This window comes from Bos indicus x Bos taurus, chromosome 6 (assembly GCF_003369695.1).
Source record: "Bos indicus x Bos taurus breed Angus x Brahman F1 hybrid chromosome 6, Bos_hybrid_MaternalHap_v2.0, whole genome shotgun sequence".
NCBI classification, from domain to species: domain Eukaryota; kingdom Metazoa; phylum Chordata; class Mammalia; order Artiodactyla; family Bovidae; genus Bos; species Bos indicus x Bos taurus.
In genome coordinates, this window is record NC_040081.1 from 4551351 (window position 1) to 4569087 (window position 17737).

The 17737-nt window shown below is 41.0% G+C and overlaps 1 protein-coding gene across 2 annotated transcripts in view; it reads left to right on the forward strand.

The window, feature by feature from the left end:
- Positions 1-17737, forward strand: part of NDNF (neuron derived neurotrophic factor) — a 51513-nt gene that overhangs the window by 19447 nt on the left and 14329 nt on the right. For both annotated transcript variants that reach the window (XM_027543703.1, XM_027543704.1), the window contains exon 2: positions 14352-14540. In XM_027543703.1, the coding sequence (XP_027399504.1) occupies positions 14352-14540 (189 nt within the window). The remainder of the gene's footprint in view (positions 1-14351; positions 14541-17737) is intronic.

Below are 17737 nucleotides of genomic sequence, written 5' to 3' on the forward strand. Positions count from 1 at the left end.
TTGCCTCTCCCCAGTGTGTGTGCATGTGTGTGTGTGCACGTACACGTGCATGTGTGTGTGCGCACACATGTGTATGCATATGTGTGTGTTGCCTCTCCCCAGTGTGTATGTGTGTATGTGTGTGTGCACGCAGGTGTGTGAGTATGTGTGTGTGTTGCCTCTTCCCAGTGTGTGTGAGCGTGTGTGTGTGCACATGTGTGTGTGTGTTGCCTCTCCCCAGTGTGTATGTGTGTATGTGTCTGTGTGCGCAGGTGTGTGCGTATGTGTGTGTGCATGTGTGTGTGTTGCCTCTCCCCACTGTGTGTGCGTGTGTGTGCACATGTGTGTGCATACATGTGTGTATGCGTGTGTGTTGCCTCTCCCCAGTGTGTGTGAGCGTGTGTGTGTGCACATGTGTGTGTGTGCATGTGTGTGTTGCCTCTCCCCAATGTGTATGCGTGTATGTGTGTGTGCAGGTGTGTGCGTATGTGTGTGTGCATGCGTCTATGTGTGTGCGTGCATGTGTGTGTGCGTGTGTGTTACCTCTCCCCAGTGTGTGTGCACATGTGTGTGTGCATACATGTGTGTGTGTGTTGCCTCTCCCCAGTGTGTATGCGTGTATGTGTGTTCACACAGGTGTGTGCGTATGTGTGTGTGCGTGTGTGTGCGTGTGTGTGTGCGTGTGTGTGTGTGTTGCCTCTCCCCAGTGTGTGTGAACGTGTATGTATACACGTGTGTGTGTGCATGTGTGTTGCCTCTCCCCAGTGTGTATGCGTGTATGTGTGTGTGCGCGGGTGTGTGCGTATGTGTGTGTGCATGCGTGTGCGTGTGTGTATTGCCTCTCCCCAGTGTGTGTGAGCATGTGTGTGCATGCATGTGCATGTGTGTGTTGCCTCTCCCCAGTGTGTGTGCATGTGTGTGTGTGCACGTACACGTGCATGTGTGTGTGCGCACACATGTGTATGCATATGTGTGTGTTGCCTCTCCCCAGTGTGTATGTGTGTATGTGTGTGTGCACGCAGGTGTGTGAGTATGTGTGTGTGTTGCCTCTTCCCAGTGTGTGTGAGCGTGTGTGTGTGCACATGTGTGTGTGTGTTGCCTCTCCCCAGTGTGTATGTGTGTATGTGTCTGTGTGCGCAGGTGTGTGCGTATGTGTGTGTGCATGTGTGTGTGTTGCCTCTCCCCACTGTGTGTGCGTGTGTGTGCACATGTGTGTGCATACATGTGTGTATGCGTGTGTGTTGCCTCTCCCCAGTGTGTGTGAGCGTGTGTGTGTGCACATGTGTGTGTGTGCATGTGTGTGTTGCCTCTCCCCAATGTGTATGCGTGTATGTGTGTGTGCAGGTGTGTGCGTATGTGTGTGTGCATGCGTCTATGTGTGTGCGTGCATGTGTGTGTGCGTGTGTGTTACCTCTCCCCAGTGTGTGTGCACATGTGTGTGTGCATACATGTGTGTGTGTGTTGCCTCTCCCCAGTGTGTATGCGTGTATGTGTGTTCACACAGGTGTGTGCGTATGTGTGTGTGCGTGTGTGTGCGTGTGTGTGTGCGTGTGTGTGTGTGTTGCCTCTCCCCAGTGTGTGTGAACGTGTATGTATACACGTGTGTGTGTGCATGTGTGTTGCCTCTCCCCAGTGTGTATGCGTGTATGTGTGTGTGCGCGGGTGTGTGCGTATGTGTGTGTGCATGTGTGTGTGTGTGTGTTGCCTCTTCCCAGTGTGTGTGAGCGTGTGTGTGTGCACATGTGTGTGTGCGTGTGTTGCCTCTCCCCAGTGTGTATGCGTGTATGTGTGTGTGTGCACAGGTGTGTGCATGTGTGTGTGTGCATGTGTGTGTGTTGCCTCTCCCCAGTGTGTGTGAGCGTGTGTGTGCACATGTGTGTGTGCATACGTGTGTGTGTGTGCGTGTGTGTGTTGCCTCTCCCCAGTGTGTGTGTTTGTGTGTTGCCTCTCCCCAGAATGTCTTACCACCTTTTCCCAACCTGACAACTGAAATCAACCCGCACATCCAGCTACTTCCCATCCTGGCCTGTGTATCTTTATGTTTCTCCTTTTTCTAATACTTTATCTAGTATAAAAATTAGCTCTTAAAAACTGCATCTAAGACGGCCAACACCTCAAAAACTATTTGATGCCAGCTTGAAATTCTGCTTGACTAATCTCCTTTCTCTCTGATTTCTTTCATCTCTCCATTACTTATGTTTTGTCCTTTTCTTGTATCTAGGTTCACATCATCAAGGGGTTACCTTTGATTTCTCACTCCCTACCTCCAGCTCACCTGCACATTCTGTTGACCCTGCATATTAAACACATCCTGAATCTCCCTACTCCTTTCCACCTCTGCCATGAGGTTTAAGCCATCAGCATGTCTACCGTTAACAACTGTAGTAGCTTTCCCTTCATCGGTTCTTTTTGCTCTTACAGAGATGAGTTTGGTCTTTGCTTTAACGATGATCCCGTCCCCCAAATCCATTTTCTATGTAATAGACACAGTTTGTCCTAAAACCATGATCGTGGTTCCTGGCCTGCTTAAAGGGCTTTCCATCACACTCGGGATAGAATCCTAACTTGTTCATACGGTTTGCAAGGCTGTGTGTGGTGTTCCCTTTGCCTCACCTTTCCCCGTCACCCACTCTGTTCTGCATGGATATCTTTTCCTTTCGGCGGTACCCACACCTGTGCCACCTTAGGGCCTTTGCACCTGCTGTTTCTGAGCCAGGAATGCTCTTTCCCCTGACATTTGTTTTACTGGCTTCCTTTCCTTTATATCTCAGAGTAAATGCCATTTCCTCCAAGAAATCTTCTCTGAATATACTATCTAGAGGACTTCCCTGGTGGTCCAGTGGTTAAGACTCTGCGCTTCCAATGCAGGGGGCACAGGTTTGATCACTTGTCAGAGAAGATTTCACATACCACATGGTGCGGCCAGAAAAATAATAAAGTATTTAAATAAATGTACATCTAGAGTAGGCATCACCACACTATCTTTCCCACAGGCCTCTTAATTCTCTGCATGGCAATGAAAACCAGCCAATAGTGTTTTCTTATTTATGCATCTGTATATTGCTGTCACCTACACTAGAACATAGATTCACAAGGTCATCCCTGTTCCCAGAAGAGTGCCAGGCATGCAGCAAGGACTCATTGCATATATGTTAAGGAACAAGACAGTGAATGAGTGATATGGACGTGACTGGACTCTGGTGTCTGGGTATGTAACTTTTGTCTTCATAAGTAGATTATATATTCCTAGGATATTTCTTTTGAATCATATTATTAACCTGGAGGCTCAGGCAGTAAAGAATCTGCCTGCAATGCAGAAGACTTGGGTTCGATCCCCGGATCAGGAAGATCCCTTGGAGAATGGAGTGGCTACCCACTCCAGTGTTCTGGCCTGGGAAATCCCATGGACAGAGAAGCCTGGTGGGCTACAGGCTGTGGGGTCCCCAAGAATTGGACATGGCTGGGCTACTAACAGTTTGACTCTCACATTATCCACTTTGGTTTGGAATATAGAATCAGAATTTAGAAAATTCTCGTTCTTTTGAGTTTTAGCTCCTTTGACCATATCTTGTTTTTGGTGTCCTAAGAAATCTATGGAGTATCTTCCTGAAAAGTTCCTTTCCTGGAGCTTTTACAGGAATTTATTTGATAGGATGCTGCTGCTGCTGCTGCTAAGTCACTTCAGTCATGTCCGACTCTGTGCGACCCCATAGACGGCAGCCCACTAGGCTCCTCTGTCCCTGGGATTCTCTAGGCAAGAACACTGGAGTGGGTTGCCATTTCCTTCTCCAATGCAGGAAAGTGAAAAGTGAAACTGAAGTCGCTCAGTCGTGCCCGACTCTTAGCGACCCCATGGACTAGAGCCTACCAGGCTCCTCTGTCCATGGGATTTTCCAGCAAGCATACTGGAGTGGGGTGCCATTGCCTTCTCCGTTTATAGGCTGAAATAACTGTAAAAGTATCAAATTTGTAACTGATATACTATAGTCCCAATCTCCAGTAAGTCTACAACAACCCACTTCTAGTGTGTTAATGATCATCTCCAGGAAAGGAGAATCGGGTTGACTTGCCAATAGACTTTCACACTGGTGTTCTTCTATGCTATTACTGCGGTTGTGGAAAGGTTAACCTTTCTCAAGGTAAACCTACAGCAGTAACCATTCATTTCATAAAGTGGATGGCCATGTCTCCATAAAAGCAGGCTGGTTTTCCTTCACTCTGTCCGTAGCCTGTTCTTTCTTGCCTGAGAATTAGATACAGAGGAACCCAAGTTGCAGTGTGTCCTGGAGGAGCCCCGCTTCTGCCCTGTGCTGCCGGCTTCTGTAAGAGATGGGATGGACTCACCCTAGATGGATCCACAGCCGCAGGGTACCTTGAGAACAAGCCATCATCATGGATAGTTCTCCTGCCCGCAGCGGATGTGTCTTAACTCTCAGTCTGTGGTTTTTCCCCTGAACCATGCTTCCTGACCTTGGGGATGGCAGGGGACAGAGATTTTGTGTGGAAAAGAAAATAGTGATTTTTGAAACAGTAGCCTGTCTTGAAGAAATACTTGTCCTTGCCTCTGGGGTCTTTCTCCATGGTCTTAGGCACACGAGGTGACCTTTTAAGGACCCTCTTCAAAACTCATCCCGGGAATTTCAGTAATGGCTAAGAAACATAGGTTGTAAACCACAGGACTTTATAGTCTTTTAGCTAAGTTTTCACACCCTTTAGAAAGGTGCATTTTGCTTTTACAGATCTTTGCCATTAGTTCCGTACTGATCTCTCTTTGCCTCTGCATAAGAATATTTTCTTCCTCACTTCTCGCTAGACTGTAAATACCTCAAGAAGAGAGGAAGTCTTGTATAAGTGGCATATCATTCAGCGTCTAGTGCATGCAGGGGCTCAGCTGACATTTGTTTAACTCTTCTTGATGCGGTTCTCCATTGAATCAATTCCCTGCCCTCCCTACCTCCATCTCCCTTTCCTGAGTCTAGTTAATTCTTCTCCTCTTACTTCCATTGAGTCCTATTCTCTCCTCACCAGTTCTTAGGGATTTTTCACTCCAGCTCTCATTAGCGCTTGTTTATAATCTCAGCCACCCTTTCCCTCTTGGTAGATGTTCACTTACTCTTATGCATAATTAACATCAACTCAACTCAGTGCTAAACAGTGGACCAGTATGGGGGGTAGTCAAGGTCATTATACTTGCAGGGTATTTTTGGCATGTTCCACACGGCAGGGACTCTGCTGACCATGACAGTTCATATCCCATCTTCAAGGCTGATGTGTGATGCTGCTAGGTGCTGTTGGCACATTGCCACGTTCCATCAGCTGAATTTCTGTCGAGGATGGCGTGTGCCGTTTATGAACAACTTTGGGGAACATTGCACGGGAAGTCATTTCCATTTTGTTGCAGATCAACAGGAAATAAGGCTTAGCTGCCAAACTAAAGTAAGAAAAGCAACCGAGCATATTATTCCTCCCTTAGGAGCTTTCATTATTCCAGGAATCATTAGTTTCTAAGATAGTGAAAATGAGCCCAGCTATTACAGTTGTAACTACAGAGGAAATTCTGATTGGAGGAGGAGATTTAGAATCTTGTTTCAGTTTTACTTTGCATTATCTTCTAAATTGCTTTTGAATTTATCATACCTTTGAATCACCTATCAGATGCATTTTAGGAGATTAACTCCTTCCTTTGGTAAAATAAATCTGGCTTCTTAAATCAAAGACTACTCTCTATCTGTAGTACATTTATTTTGGCCGTTTCTATTGTTCATTATTCTATTGGCATTAATGGTGCTGGAGTACAAGGTTACTTCATTTAAAACCTGATCCTCTTTCAAGCTATTCTTATTATGTAGGCTTGGCTATCTTTTAAAATTAAAGTGCCCCAGCCTTGGCCCTGCTGTGAACTGCATACCATGAAGATCAGAGGGGAGGGGATGACAGAATGGAAACTTTATTCAGATCTTTGGCATGTTTTAATTTTACATTGCTTTTTCATACTAATTTAATTTCCTTCCAGAATGAAAGTTGGCAATCATTTAGAGAAGTGGTAGAGGAGGTTGGAATCATTGCCATTGAAATGCCTGTGAAGGTCCTTAATCCATAGATTATTGACATAATGAACTCTAAAACCCTTAATAATCATTCCACTCTGTAATGACAGCCCGCATTTAGAGAGCTTTAGCCTATGAATTCTGTGCCCAAGGCTGGCTCTGCTCTATAAGGCCATAGGAGTTGGAAATATTGCAGCTGCATTTGAGGTTATCAGGGAACAGGAGCTTACCCAGCCTGGGCAGAGAACCATTCAGTGCTGACCGGGGGCCCTGACTCCTACTTGCTGCTTTCACCCTTACCAAATATGGAAACATACAAACCACAATATGCTGTTTCCCTCAAATTTTCAGCCATGGCAGACACTGTCTATACTTACAGGGACAACCGATTAATTTCAGTTAATATTCTCATTGTTTACAAAAGACAGGAGAACAAAACAGCTTCTGGAAATTCAGTTGTTTTTTTTTTTTTTTTTCCTTTTTTTTTTCTGTCTTGAGGGAATCTGTAGAGCCAGGATGGGCATCTTTGTCAAAGACAGAGCACCCCTCGGCACCCCTGCCCCGCCACAACCCACCCCTCCTTGCTCACAGAGCAGATCCTGGCAGACATGGGGGGCCTTTCCCCTGACCAAAGCTACATTTTTTTCTTTACAGCTAGATCAGATGCTTCAGATTTATTATCAGATGTGGCATGGATGATTCAAACAAAAACAAATGCCCTCGAGTTTAAAAATAGAAGTTAAAAGACTAAATGTTTGCACTTAAAAAGGAAAAGAAAAGAACAGAAATCTCCGCGGCAGACCTTTCCTTAAAATTATCCTCACTAAATTATAATCATGCACTTTCCAGTGTCTGTAATTAAACATTAGATTTTATTTATTCCAGATGCGTTTGTCTCAAGTAAATTCAGAATGCCCATCCTTCTTTTTGGTCACTGTAAATTTATTTCATGTTTGTAGCAGACACACGGTTGGGCACACTGGATAGTTTTTAAGTGAATCTTAATGACTCGATGAATTTTCTGATTGTGTACTACTTGTGGCCTATTTATCCTGATGAATCTGATCTTATGAAGTCTTATACCGTGTAATGTCTATAAGAGCTTGATGACATTTTTTACAAATACGTTCACATGTTCTACGGGAATTTGCAGGACCTTGGTTGGTGGGAAGGTGATGGAGGAATTCGCTTTTATCATGTTTCTCCTAGGCGGGTAGAGCTGTCGCTGCTGTTCTGAGGAGTCCACAAAAATGGGAAAGGTCATGATGCCTTAATTTGTATGACATCTTTTATTCAGAAAGCCTTGGACAGTTCCACGAAAACCTGAAAGAACATTTTATCTACCAGACTTGCAAATTTATTACATTAGTACGATAATGTAACTAAACAGTAGTCTATAAATATTAAATGCAAGCTTTTTAGTGGTTTGAAATATCTCTCTACTCCTAAGACAAGATTCTTAATTAGGATTTGTGGTTAAATGCATTTAATACATATTTCAAAGAAAAAATAATTAACCAGACTTATTTACTTATTATCCTTGTTTACACCATTTCCAGTACATTTTCATTTTCACTAAGTGAATCAGTGGCTTAACCAAGTTGACTATGTAATTGGAGATAAATTTTGCAAAACGACAGTGGAGGAGCTGCAACTGACTCCCTGGGGAGCATTTTATTTGCTTTTCGGCCTGTTGTGGTTTTTCTGTGGTGACCAGGGTCATCCTGGGTTTTTAGTCAGTACATTGATAAATTGTTCAAGGTCCCTTTAAGTTTTTTTCTTGCTTACCATATGACTATTTTACAATTCTCAAGGTGTGTGGGAAAAGGATACGCCAGGTCAATTTGACTATTTCTTTTAGCTATACTGAAAGCTCCATAGAATAAAAAGTTCAAGTTAATGTCAGAAATAAAGTCTTAGAATTCTTTCTGTGTCTTTAGTTACCCATCAGCTGCTCCACTCCCTACCTCTTTTAGGATAATACAAATGCTTCCTATCTCTTCACTGGCATTTTCTTTAAAACTAGCCCTCAGTTCATCTTCTGTGGTCCACTCTCCACTTTCCCTCTCTAGGGCCGGCAACAGAGGGCCCAGCACAGAAGCTGGGAGAGCAAGTGGGAGAAGCAGCTCCAGTCATCACATCCTCAGACATTTAAAGCAGTCCCTCTCCATCCTCCTAGAGCGGTAGTGCTCACTCACGTTCCAGAGAGTGGGCAGCAAATATAGAGTAAAATGGCATGTATAAAAGGTGCTTCTTTTAGAACCTCTGCTCATTTACTCTAACATCAACTTTGACGGTAAAGAACACATGTGTCAATGCAGGAGAGGGAGAGCTAAGAGACGCAGCTCAATCCCTGGGTTGGGAAGATCTCCTGGAGGAGGGCGTGACAACCCACTCCAGCATTCTTGCCTGGAGAATCCCATGGACAGAGGAGCCTGACGGGCTGTGGTCCATAGGATCGCAGAGTTGGACACGACTGAGGCGACTTAGCGTGCACACGTGCGCGCACGCGCACACACACACACACACACACCCACCCACAGCATCAACTAATGGGATTCATATAGTGTGTCTGAATTATTTACTTTAACTGTGTGTATATGTATCCTATAAACTAATAACATTTAAAGTTATTTACTTTTCAGTGTCCAAACCTCTCTCTACCTTTCTATGTATTTCTAAGTATAGAATACATGATACATCTCATTGAACAATTATATTTCAAAAATAATTTCTTCTTTGACTCTAGGATGCATTAGCACTCCAAAGGATAAAACTGTTTCTCATCTCCAATATCTAAATGACAGTAATCTAGGTTAGAGACCGAGGTATATAAAATCATTAGGTCATTTTTCTTTTTTCACCTCAGCCTAGGTAAGATAGGAAGGAGTGTGCCAAATATGGAGAAAGCCTCTGCCTGAACAAACAATCTCAGAGTTTTGAATTAACATCCATGTACCTGATTCATCAGAACTTTACAACTGAAACAATTTCAATCTTCTCAGTTTAATAGGATAATACCACTTAGTTTTTCTGGGCTGAGAATCATTTTGCAACCAAGTTGATTACTCTGTCTAGCAAAATAAAAACATTTGCAATCATCTTAGCAACATTGTACTTCTGTTGGAAATAGACCTTTGATTGTAGAAACACAGCAAGATTTCTTGATGTGCAGACACATTTACTAGATTACCCACCATATTACCCATTACAGAAGTAATAATTCTGAAAGAGAAATTCTGAGAAATATTATTTACATTAAACTTTAAACCTAGATGAGCTCTAGGTACCTAGAAGGAGCAAAAAGAAATGAAAGGAATAGTTATGCCATTAGAGGGCACTTTTGTAATCTTAGAAGAAAAGTCTGTTATAGACTTGCTTACCCACAGCTTATTCTTAAGAATGTATTTTCCCTTACTTATTTAAAGTGACTAATTCTTAAGTTGAATGTTTAAGAACTTTTTTTGGTAGAGAAAAAAATTCTATAAAATTTCATCCTTTAAACAATGCTTACATAAAGCTTTAAACTTGAATCAGTGAATATAAATTGTAAAAACATACACAATATGTCTGCATAATAGTTTTTTGGTTAACTATATTCAATGCTCCTTTTAAATACATTTTGTTAGAAAAATTCTGCCCATAACCTGATCAAATTGAACAAATTATTAGGTTTCCCTAATAACTGAGTATGTTTTTTCCCCCAGCAGTAGATAAATGCTATTAGTAACATTCTGAAAACAATAATCCTATAGATATAAATTCCAGTGTCTGGATGAATCATTCTAACTTTTTTCCAGTTTTGTTGAAGAATGATTGACATACATCACTGTGTAAGTTTAAGGCATACAGCGCGATGGTTTGATTTACATACCTTGTGAAATGATAAGTTCAGTTAACACCCATCTTCTCCTGTAAGTACAATAAAAATAAAAGGAAGCATACTAATTTTAAACACTTTTCTGAAAAGTGTCTGTTTTTCCCATAACTGATGTACCAATTAGAATGGTTAAAACTGTTTCAGAAACAGAAAGTGTGGCCTGATAAAATTTAAGCTGTGGAAATATGATATTTGTATAAAGAAAGCAAAAGATAAAGTTTAGTCTATTCTCTGTGGGCGATTATCTAAATACAAATGTCTACCTGAGCCAGTAAAGTCAACAAGCCAGTAAAGTAACTTAACAAGTAAAAGCTTGGGGTCAAGACCTGGAAAGTGTTTGAGATTTTACCCTCCTTGCGAGCTAGCAAGTTAGCCTGCCATATTTTCATGGATGTTAGATGGCATGAGACTCCTGGGTCAGTGACAAAGGACTTTATTACTCAGAGTAAGAGCAGGAGCCACAGATCCACAGCAGCATCATTTTCTGCCACTCGCTCCCTGACCCCCGAATCTCACAGGATGATTCAAAGGGCACCTGTGGCACCAGTACATACAGTGGAGATTATTACAAGAGAGCAGCCCTGAGCTAAGGGAACTCGGGTTTTCATAATGGGTAATAATCACACCTGCTCTTGGCTCCAGAAGCGTTATCTTCAAGGCTATGAATTACACAAACATCCTTGAAAAGATGGTAATCTGGAACGAAAGCAGTCAATTCTTCTGCTTCCCACCTATGCACAGACAAGTACAGAGTCCCATGGAGAACTATCTTTAACACTTACTCTGCATAAGCCTATCATCTGAAGTTGTTCACTTTACCTAGCATTACATCGCTAAGTAGCTGATGCTGAGGAATGTACAATAATCATATTTACCTTAAAGTCACTTCTGAGACTTTACATTCCTCATATTGTGTTGTAATCACTATGTGATCATACTCGTCCAAGCCTCAATTTGGTTATTTTTGAGGAGAGATAAAAATATTGCCTATACCATAGGGCTGTTGCTAACATTATATAATAGATATAAAGCACTTAGAAGAGTGCCTGGCATGAATCACATACACAGCAAAATTTATTAAAATTGTTCTTATTAATTTAAAATTCATCTCTTACAATTAGCTGATTTAATAAGAGAAAGTTCCTCCCATGGGCAGCTGAGGATGCTGGAAAAATTCCCACCAGTCATAACTAGCTAGCCATCTAACCCTGAGGCTGACCTAAATATCCCAGATATCCTGGGGCATTGGGCAGCTTGTCCTGCTCAGTTGTGTGCTGTTGACAGCTTTCAGGGCAAATACAGGGCTAATGAGAGAAGGCTGCCCTTGAGTGGTTCTAGGGCAAATACACCTGAGTATCTCACACACAAGTGCTTCCCAGGCATGGAAGTCAAACTCTAACCATTTCTAAAGAGATGTATCTTGTTATCTGGACTCCTCTGCTACAGTTTCAGAGATGCCACTGAAAAGTAAACTGAATATATGTTGAAATAATGAGTATTTCTTTACAGGGTGTGTGCTAAATTACTTCAGTCGTGTCCAACTCTTTGTGACCCTGTGGACTGTAGCCTGCCAGGCTACTCTGTCCCTGGGATTCTCCAGGCAAGAATACTGGAGTGGGGTGCCAGGCCCTCCTCCAGGGGATCTTGCTGACCCAGGGATCAAACCCATGTCTCTTATGTCTTCTGCATTGGCAGGCGGGTTCTTTATCAGGTTCTTTATCTTTGCCACCTCTTTTACAGGAGCAGCATATCAAATCCCATTTGGATTTTACATTTGTTAGCTATAGAACAAAGGGCATCGGAAGGGGAGGGATTAGGTGTCATGAGTGGAGATTCCATTCAGTTTTCTCCACCATGTCCCTACTTATTTGGAATAGGTTCACTGAGTTTTGATTTTGATCTGCCAAGCCATCTTTCATAGATATAACATTTGTCTAAGTAAGTCACATGAGCTCCCGTTAACACCCCCAGCCACACTTGGGAGCTCCCCTCCTTGACAGTCAGCTGGGTATCTGAGGAACAGATTATTTAATGAAACTTAAAGAGGGCTAGTTTTATTCCGAAAGTGAAAGTGAGGTCACTCAGTTGTGTCTGACTCTTTGTGACCCATGGACTGTAGTTGGCCAGGCTCCTCCATCCATGGGATTCTCCAGGCAAGAATACTGGAGTGGGTTGCCATTTCCTTCCCCAGGGGATCTTCCTGACCCGGGGATCGAACCCAGGTCTCCCACATTACAGGCAGACTCTTTACCGTCCGAACCACCAGGGAATCTGCTAGCTATTTGGGAAGAGGATTTTAGTGCTCAGTCATTGTTCATTTTCAGATTTTAGAAAAACCTTCCATCCAAACCATTCATAAAATCGAGGTCCAGAATGTGAAGTGAATTGCCTAAGATTACATTTCTAATTAGGAGCTGAAACTAAAAAGCCAACTTTCTTAACGTTCAGTCATTTAGTGACATTGAATTTTCATTCAATCTCAATACAATTGAGAAATAAGGATGGGAAATAAGAACCTCTATTGCTTTCTTGAGAGAGATTATAGAGGATAAATGTTTGGGCTTTGCAGTCAGATTCTCCTGGGTTTACATCCTTTCTCTGCTTATGTTAAAGGAGGTTTATTCTTATACAAGACTAGTACATACGTATAAGGTTACTGTAAAGATTAAATGCAATAGTGCAGTTAATGGACTTAGCACCATGTTTTGCATATGCAGGTGGGTATGCTCAGTCATATCTGACCAACTCTTTGTGACCCTATGAACTGCAGCCTGCGAGGCTCCTCTATCCATAGGATTTTCCAGGCAAGAACATTGCAGTGGTTTGCCATTTCCTTCTCCAGGGGATCTCCCCGACCCAGGGATCAAACCCACATCTTCTGCATTGCAGGTGGATTCTTTACCTCTGAGCCACCAGGGATGCCTGTGTATTTTGCACACAATAACTCTTAAATACTGCAGATATTTTATATGGAAAATTACAGAGCAATGATAGATAACGACTTTTGAAAAAGCAAGTTACATGAAGTTTCTGAGCAAGCAAGCTCACTGGGAAAAATTACTTCTCAAACTCTCATTTAAAAAAAAGAAAAGCATATTCTCCTCAAAAAATATGTTCAGTTGTATGAATATATTTTTGGTAGCCCTCAAAGAAGGATAAAATTAAAATCAAGTGATGGTTTAAGTAGAAGTGACCTCATAGCTACAGCAATGAAAGATAAAATTAAAGTCAAGTGATGGTTTAAGTAGAAGTGACCTCATAGCTATAGCAATGGCCTTTTAGAAACAAAACTGGCATTCAAATCATCTCAAATTATCGTAAATATTTGCATTTGACTCTCGCACTATTTAAAGTACTTCAATGTAAAAATAATATATTTCCCTAATGCTTGAATTCGCTGATGTATGTTGTCAAAGAGATAAGGGAAAACAACTCCTTTCAGAGGTTTTTTCCTGAGGAAAACTGGCACCAAATCCTCAAAGGAAGCAAAGCCTTTCATAAGCACTTGATGTGAAAAGAAACTCACCTACCTGAAGCTTCCTGTTGGGAGAAGATGCAGAAGATGCATGCAGAAGAACATGCAGAAGATGGTGTCCTTGAAAACATCCCTCCAGCAAGGGGCCCTAGAGGGTGATCCATGACTGTTTATGTTTTTTAATGGAAAGTCAGTGATTAATGCCAAAATGTAACTCAATGAAAACACTAGACTGGGATGGTAAATACATAACTCTGCCAGAGATTAAGGCAGATGACCTAACTATAGAACTTTCCAATGGTCTTTCTTGATTTGAAGTGGGAATCCAAGCTTGCTTTTTAATATGATGAAGGTTTATATATAAATGTTGTGTTTAAGAGTCTGGTAAATCTGTAATACTAGACACTGGCAAATAGCTCCCCTTGTGATTTTGGACAAATTGTTTCACCTATAAGAAAATTAAACTTACAATGTCTTAAAATCTCTGATTTATGAAAATTCGATTTGCGGACTAAGAATATTTCTATATATGTAGGATCCTTAGTCAAATTTTAAGGAAGAATAAAAATAACCATGCAGTGGTAATTTTCTGGCTCTCAATGGGTCTCTGTGATTTGTGTCAAATTTCAAGCTTTGAGGCAGTTGTATGGAGATATCTATAGTGACCACTTCTGCCATACTGAAGGGGAGATTTTCTGTCTCAATACCCAATGAAGTTAATGCACCAAGAGTTCTTGTGTTTCAAAATCTGTTTAGTATCTGAAATTCTGGTGAATTCATCATCAACTCGATGAAATGCTTTGAAAAACAAACCAGCAAAGTTGCCCTCAAGCTCATGTGTATGTATCCAAAGTACATAATACAGTTCTTTCTGTGGAAACCAAAATAGTGTTAACCATCAGAAAGTTTGCAAACTGCCCAAGTGTTTTGCCTATAGAATTAACATAAGCAATTATTTTTGTCGCCCCAGGATGGTGCCTCTCCACTGGTGTATGCTGTGGCTGCTGTTACCACTCAGCTCAAGGACCCAGAAGTTGCCTACTCGAGATGAGGAACTCTTTCAGATGCAAATTCGAGACAAGGCATTTTTTCATGATTCGTCAGTAATTCCAGATGGAGCTGAAATTAGCAGTTATCTCTTTAGAGACACACCTAAAAGGTATTCTCCCTGCAGTACTTCCTTTATCAATAAACTCAGAAAGGGTGTCTCTAAGAAAGAAAGTAAACGTTTAGACTTACTTAGTTTAGATGATTTGCAATCAATCTCTGAATGAAAGTGAAAGTGTTGGTCGCTCAGTCGTGTCTGAGTCTGTGTGACCCCATGGACTATAGCCCGACAGGCTCCTCTGTCCATGGAATTCTCCAGGCAAGAATCCTGGAGTGGGTTGCTATTTCCTTCTCCAGGGAATCTTCCTGATCCAGGGATTGAACCTGGTTATCCTGTGTTGCAGGCAGATTCTTTACCATCTGAGGCACCAGGGAAGCCCAGTGTCTGAATAGCATTGTGTATTTTTCTCTAAGTAAGAAAAAAAGCCACCTCATGCGAAGAGTTGACTCATTGGAAAAGACTGATGCTGGGAGGGATTGGGGGCAGGAGGAGAAGGGGACGACAGAGGATGAGATGGCTGGATGGCATCACCGACTCGATGGATGTGAGTCTGAGTGAATTCCGGGAGTTGGTGATGGACAGGGAGGCCTGGCGTGCTGCAATTCATGGGGTCGCAAAGAGTCGGACACGACTGAGCAACTGAACTGAACTGAAGGAAAAAAAAATGGTAGTACCACTTCTAGTCACCAGGTAGCTCTTTGATTCTCACTGACTGTGATCTTTTGGGGGGAGAGAGCAGATTTTCTTTTCTTCTGGGTGGTAGGAAATTTCTAAGTATGACTCTGGAGGATAAATGAAATTATTTAATACATGTGATTCTTCAAGGGTTTACACTGTCTTATAAGGATATTTCTTTGATCAATATGATAGGGTTTTGAAAGCATCAAACCAGTGATGAGAAGTGACTGCTCATTTATCTTCATACCAACATCAACAAATTGAGTTCATATCATGCTTCTAAATATTTTGACCTTTAAAAATTACATATAGATCATACAAATATATATGTATCACATAAACTACATATATTTAAAGATACTTATTTTGCAGTGCCCAAACTCCTCTTTATCATATTTCAAAAACAATTTCTCCTTTTAATTTGGGGCGCCTTGGTATTCTAAAGGATAATACTCTATGTCATCATCAACAATTCATTTTCCAAAGATTGAGGTATAGCAGATCATTAGGGCATTTTTCTCTTGTCACTTCAGTTTTGATTGACACAAAGAATGGAAGGTGGGTATCTCCTTCCACTGAGTGGCAGAGTCATGTTGCCATCTGGACAGTCTGAATGAGAGTAAATAATAAGTTTACTTGTGACTGATGTGACCTGTTGTTTGGGTATCATTTCAGCACCACCTGAGTGAAATTATTCATTTTAATGAAGGTAATAGATTAGGAACTGATTTGTCAGTAATACATAAAATAATTATGGCTCTTTCAAGGACATTCATAAGAATAAGTAAAGGCACAAAATGCAAGGATAATTACACTGAAGGAACTTGATGTCTTAGTATTTACAGAGATTTAGTCTGTGAAAACAGGGGAGGGCAGGGAAGGCAGTTCTAATGATTCAAATTAGTCTTAAATATCAGCTGAATTCATGCCAAACCATTTTGCTTTTTATATCCTTTTGTCTCTTGAAATTTTTGAGTGAATCCAAATTTTTCTTTAACGATTTCTTTGATTTCCCATATGGACTTGTACACTGCTTTGCAGCATTCTTGAAAAGACAGCATTCTTTATTATGTAATCATATCACTTAATCAAATAAATAGTTTTTCCTTGATCTTCCAGTCTCTTAAAAAGTAAATAAGTTTTGGTTTTAAGAGCTGTCTTAAAATTACATTTTTTTCCTTCCAAGTAACAAGTTTTTATTATAAGACATTTCAGAACAACACATGCTCCTTTCCTCCCGTGTTTTCAGTCTTTTCATTTGTTCATTCTTTCAGTCTTTTCTTCTCCACAAACAATGATTGGAGACTTTGATATCTCCATTTGGATGTAATGTTAACTTGCACTAGTTAAAGAGTTGAAGCCACAGTCATTTCTAGAGCTAAAACATGTGACAGGAGATACGCATAGGCATTGTTGATATTACAGCTAAAGATGAAATTCCAGATAAAGTTTGGCAGCAAAGAACAGCAAAAGAAAACAGATTCATTAATTATTCTTATGTTTATACATAAATTCCAGAGTCTAAATGGTGCATGGAGTGTTTATCCCTCACTCCAGCATTATAATTTGGAGCATATTTATCACATTTTGGCCTCTCTTACTAGCCAGTGAATACCTGAAGCTCGTAAATCATATCCTATTGTCTCTGATCGCAGCTCCCTTCCACAAGTGTGCTGTGCCTGGTAGACAATACATGTTTGTCAAATTGCTGAAGTTTATTCAGATTATCTTTTATCCCTAAATCATAAGTGTTTCCATATGAAAATGTTGACTTAGAGGGACTCCCTGAAGTTTTATACGTATAATGATTACCTTGTGGAATGCAGGCATTGTTTTCTTTGTTATTGGTTGCTTATGGCCTGTATTCAAGTTACTAAGACACAGTTGCTTACTTTGGGAAACAAACTACTTTCTTGACTGAAATGAGAAGGATAATAAATGAACTTGCACATGGATTTCAGCACGGGTTAGCTCTGCTACCCACGTAAAAACCAAAAACAAAAGCAGAAAATTTTGAATACCTTTTATATTACATGATGCTAAAGAAATTATTTTGTCTTACCTAATTCTTTGTAATGTAGATAGGTTCAGTTGTATTTATGTGCTTAATATCACCTATGCAACCTGGCCAAAGGAACAAAACTCTACTGTCCAAATCTGACTGAACTGAAAATTAAACCATTTGACCCCCATCTTTATGGATGCTTAAGGTACATAAAATTTCCATACTGTGAACAATTCAATCATCTAGTTATTTTGCCTGGATGATCGTCTATCTTTATTCTAAACAAGTTGTTTTTACTTTTATAGGGGCCTCACTTTATTTGTCCTTCTACAGCCCTAAGTCCACCCTCCAATTCCTAATTCATCTTTGAATGGGGTGGGGGGGGACATATATTTCCATTCAGATTTTGTATCTTCAGGTAGATTCTAAGCATAGGTATCTTCAGGCTAGAATAAGGTGGGTGTTATGATTCTTCTGTTCTATTTATTCGTTTAGTAATTCATTAATTAAAAAGGTTTATCAAGACCTTCTGCATGCAGAAATCTGTGCTAAATGCTAGGAATAA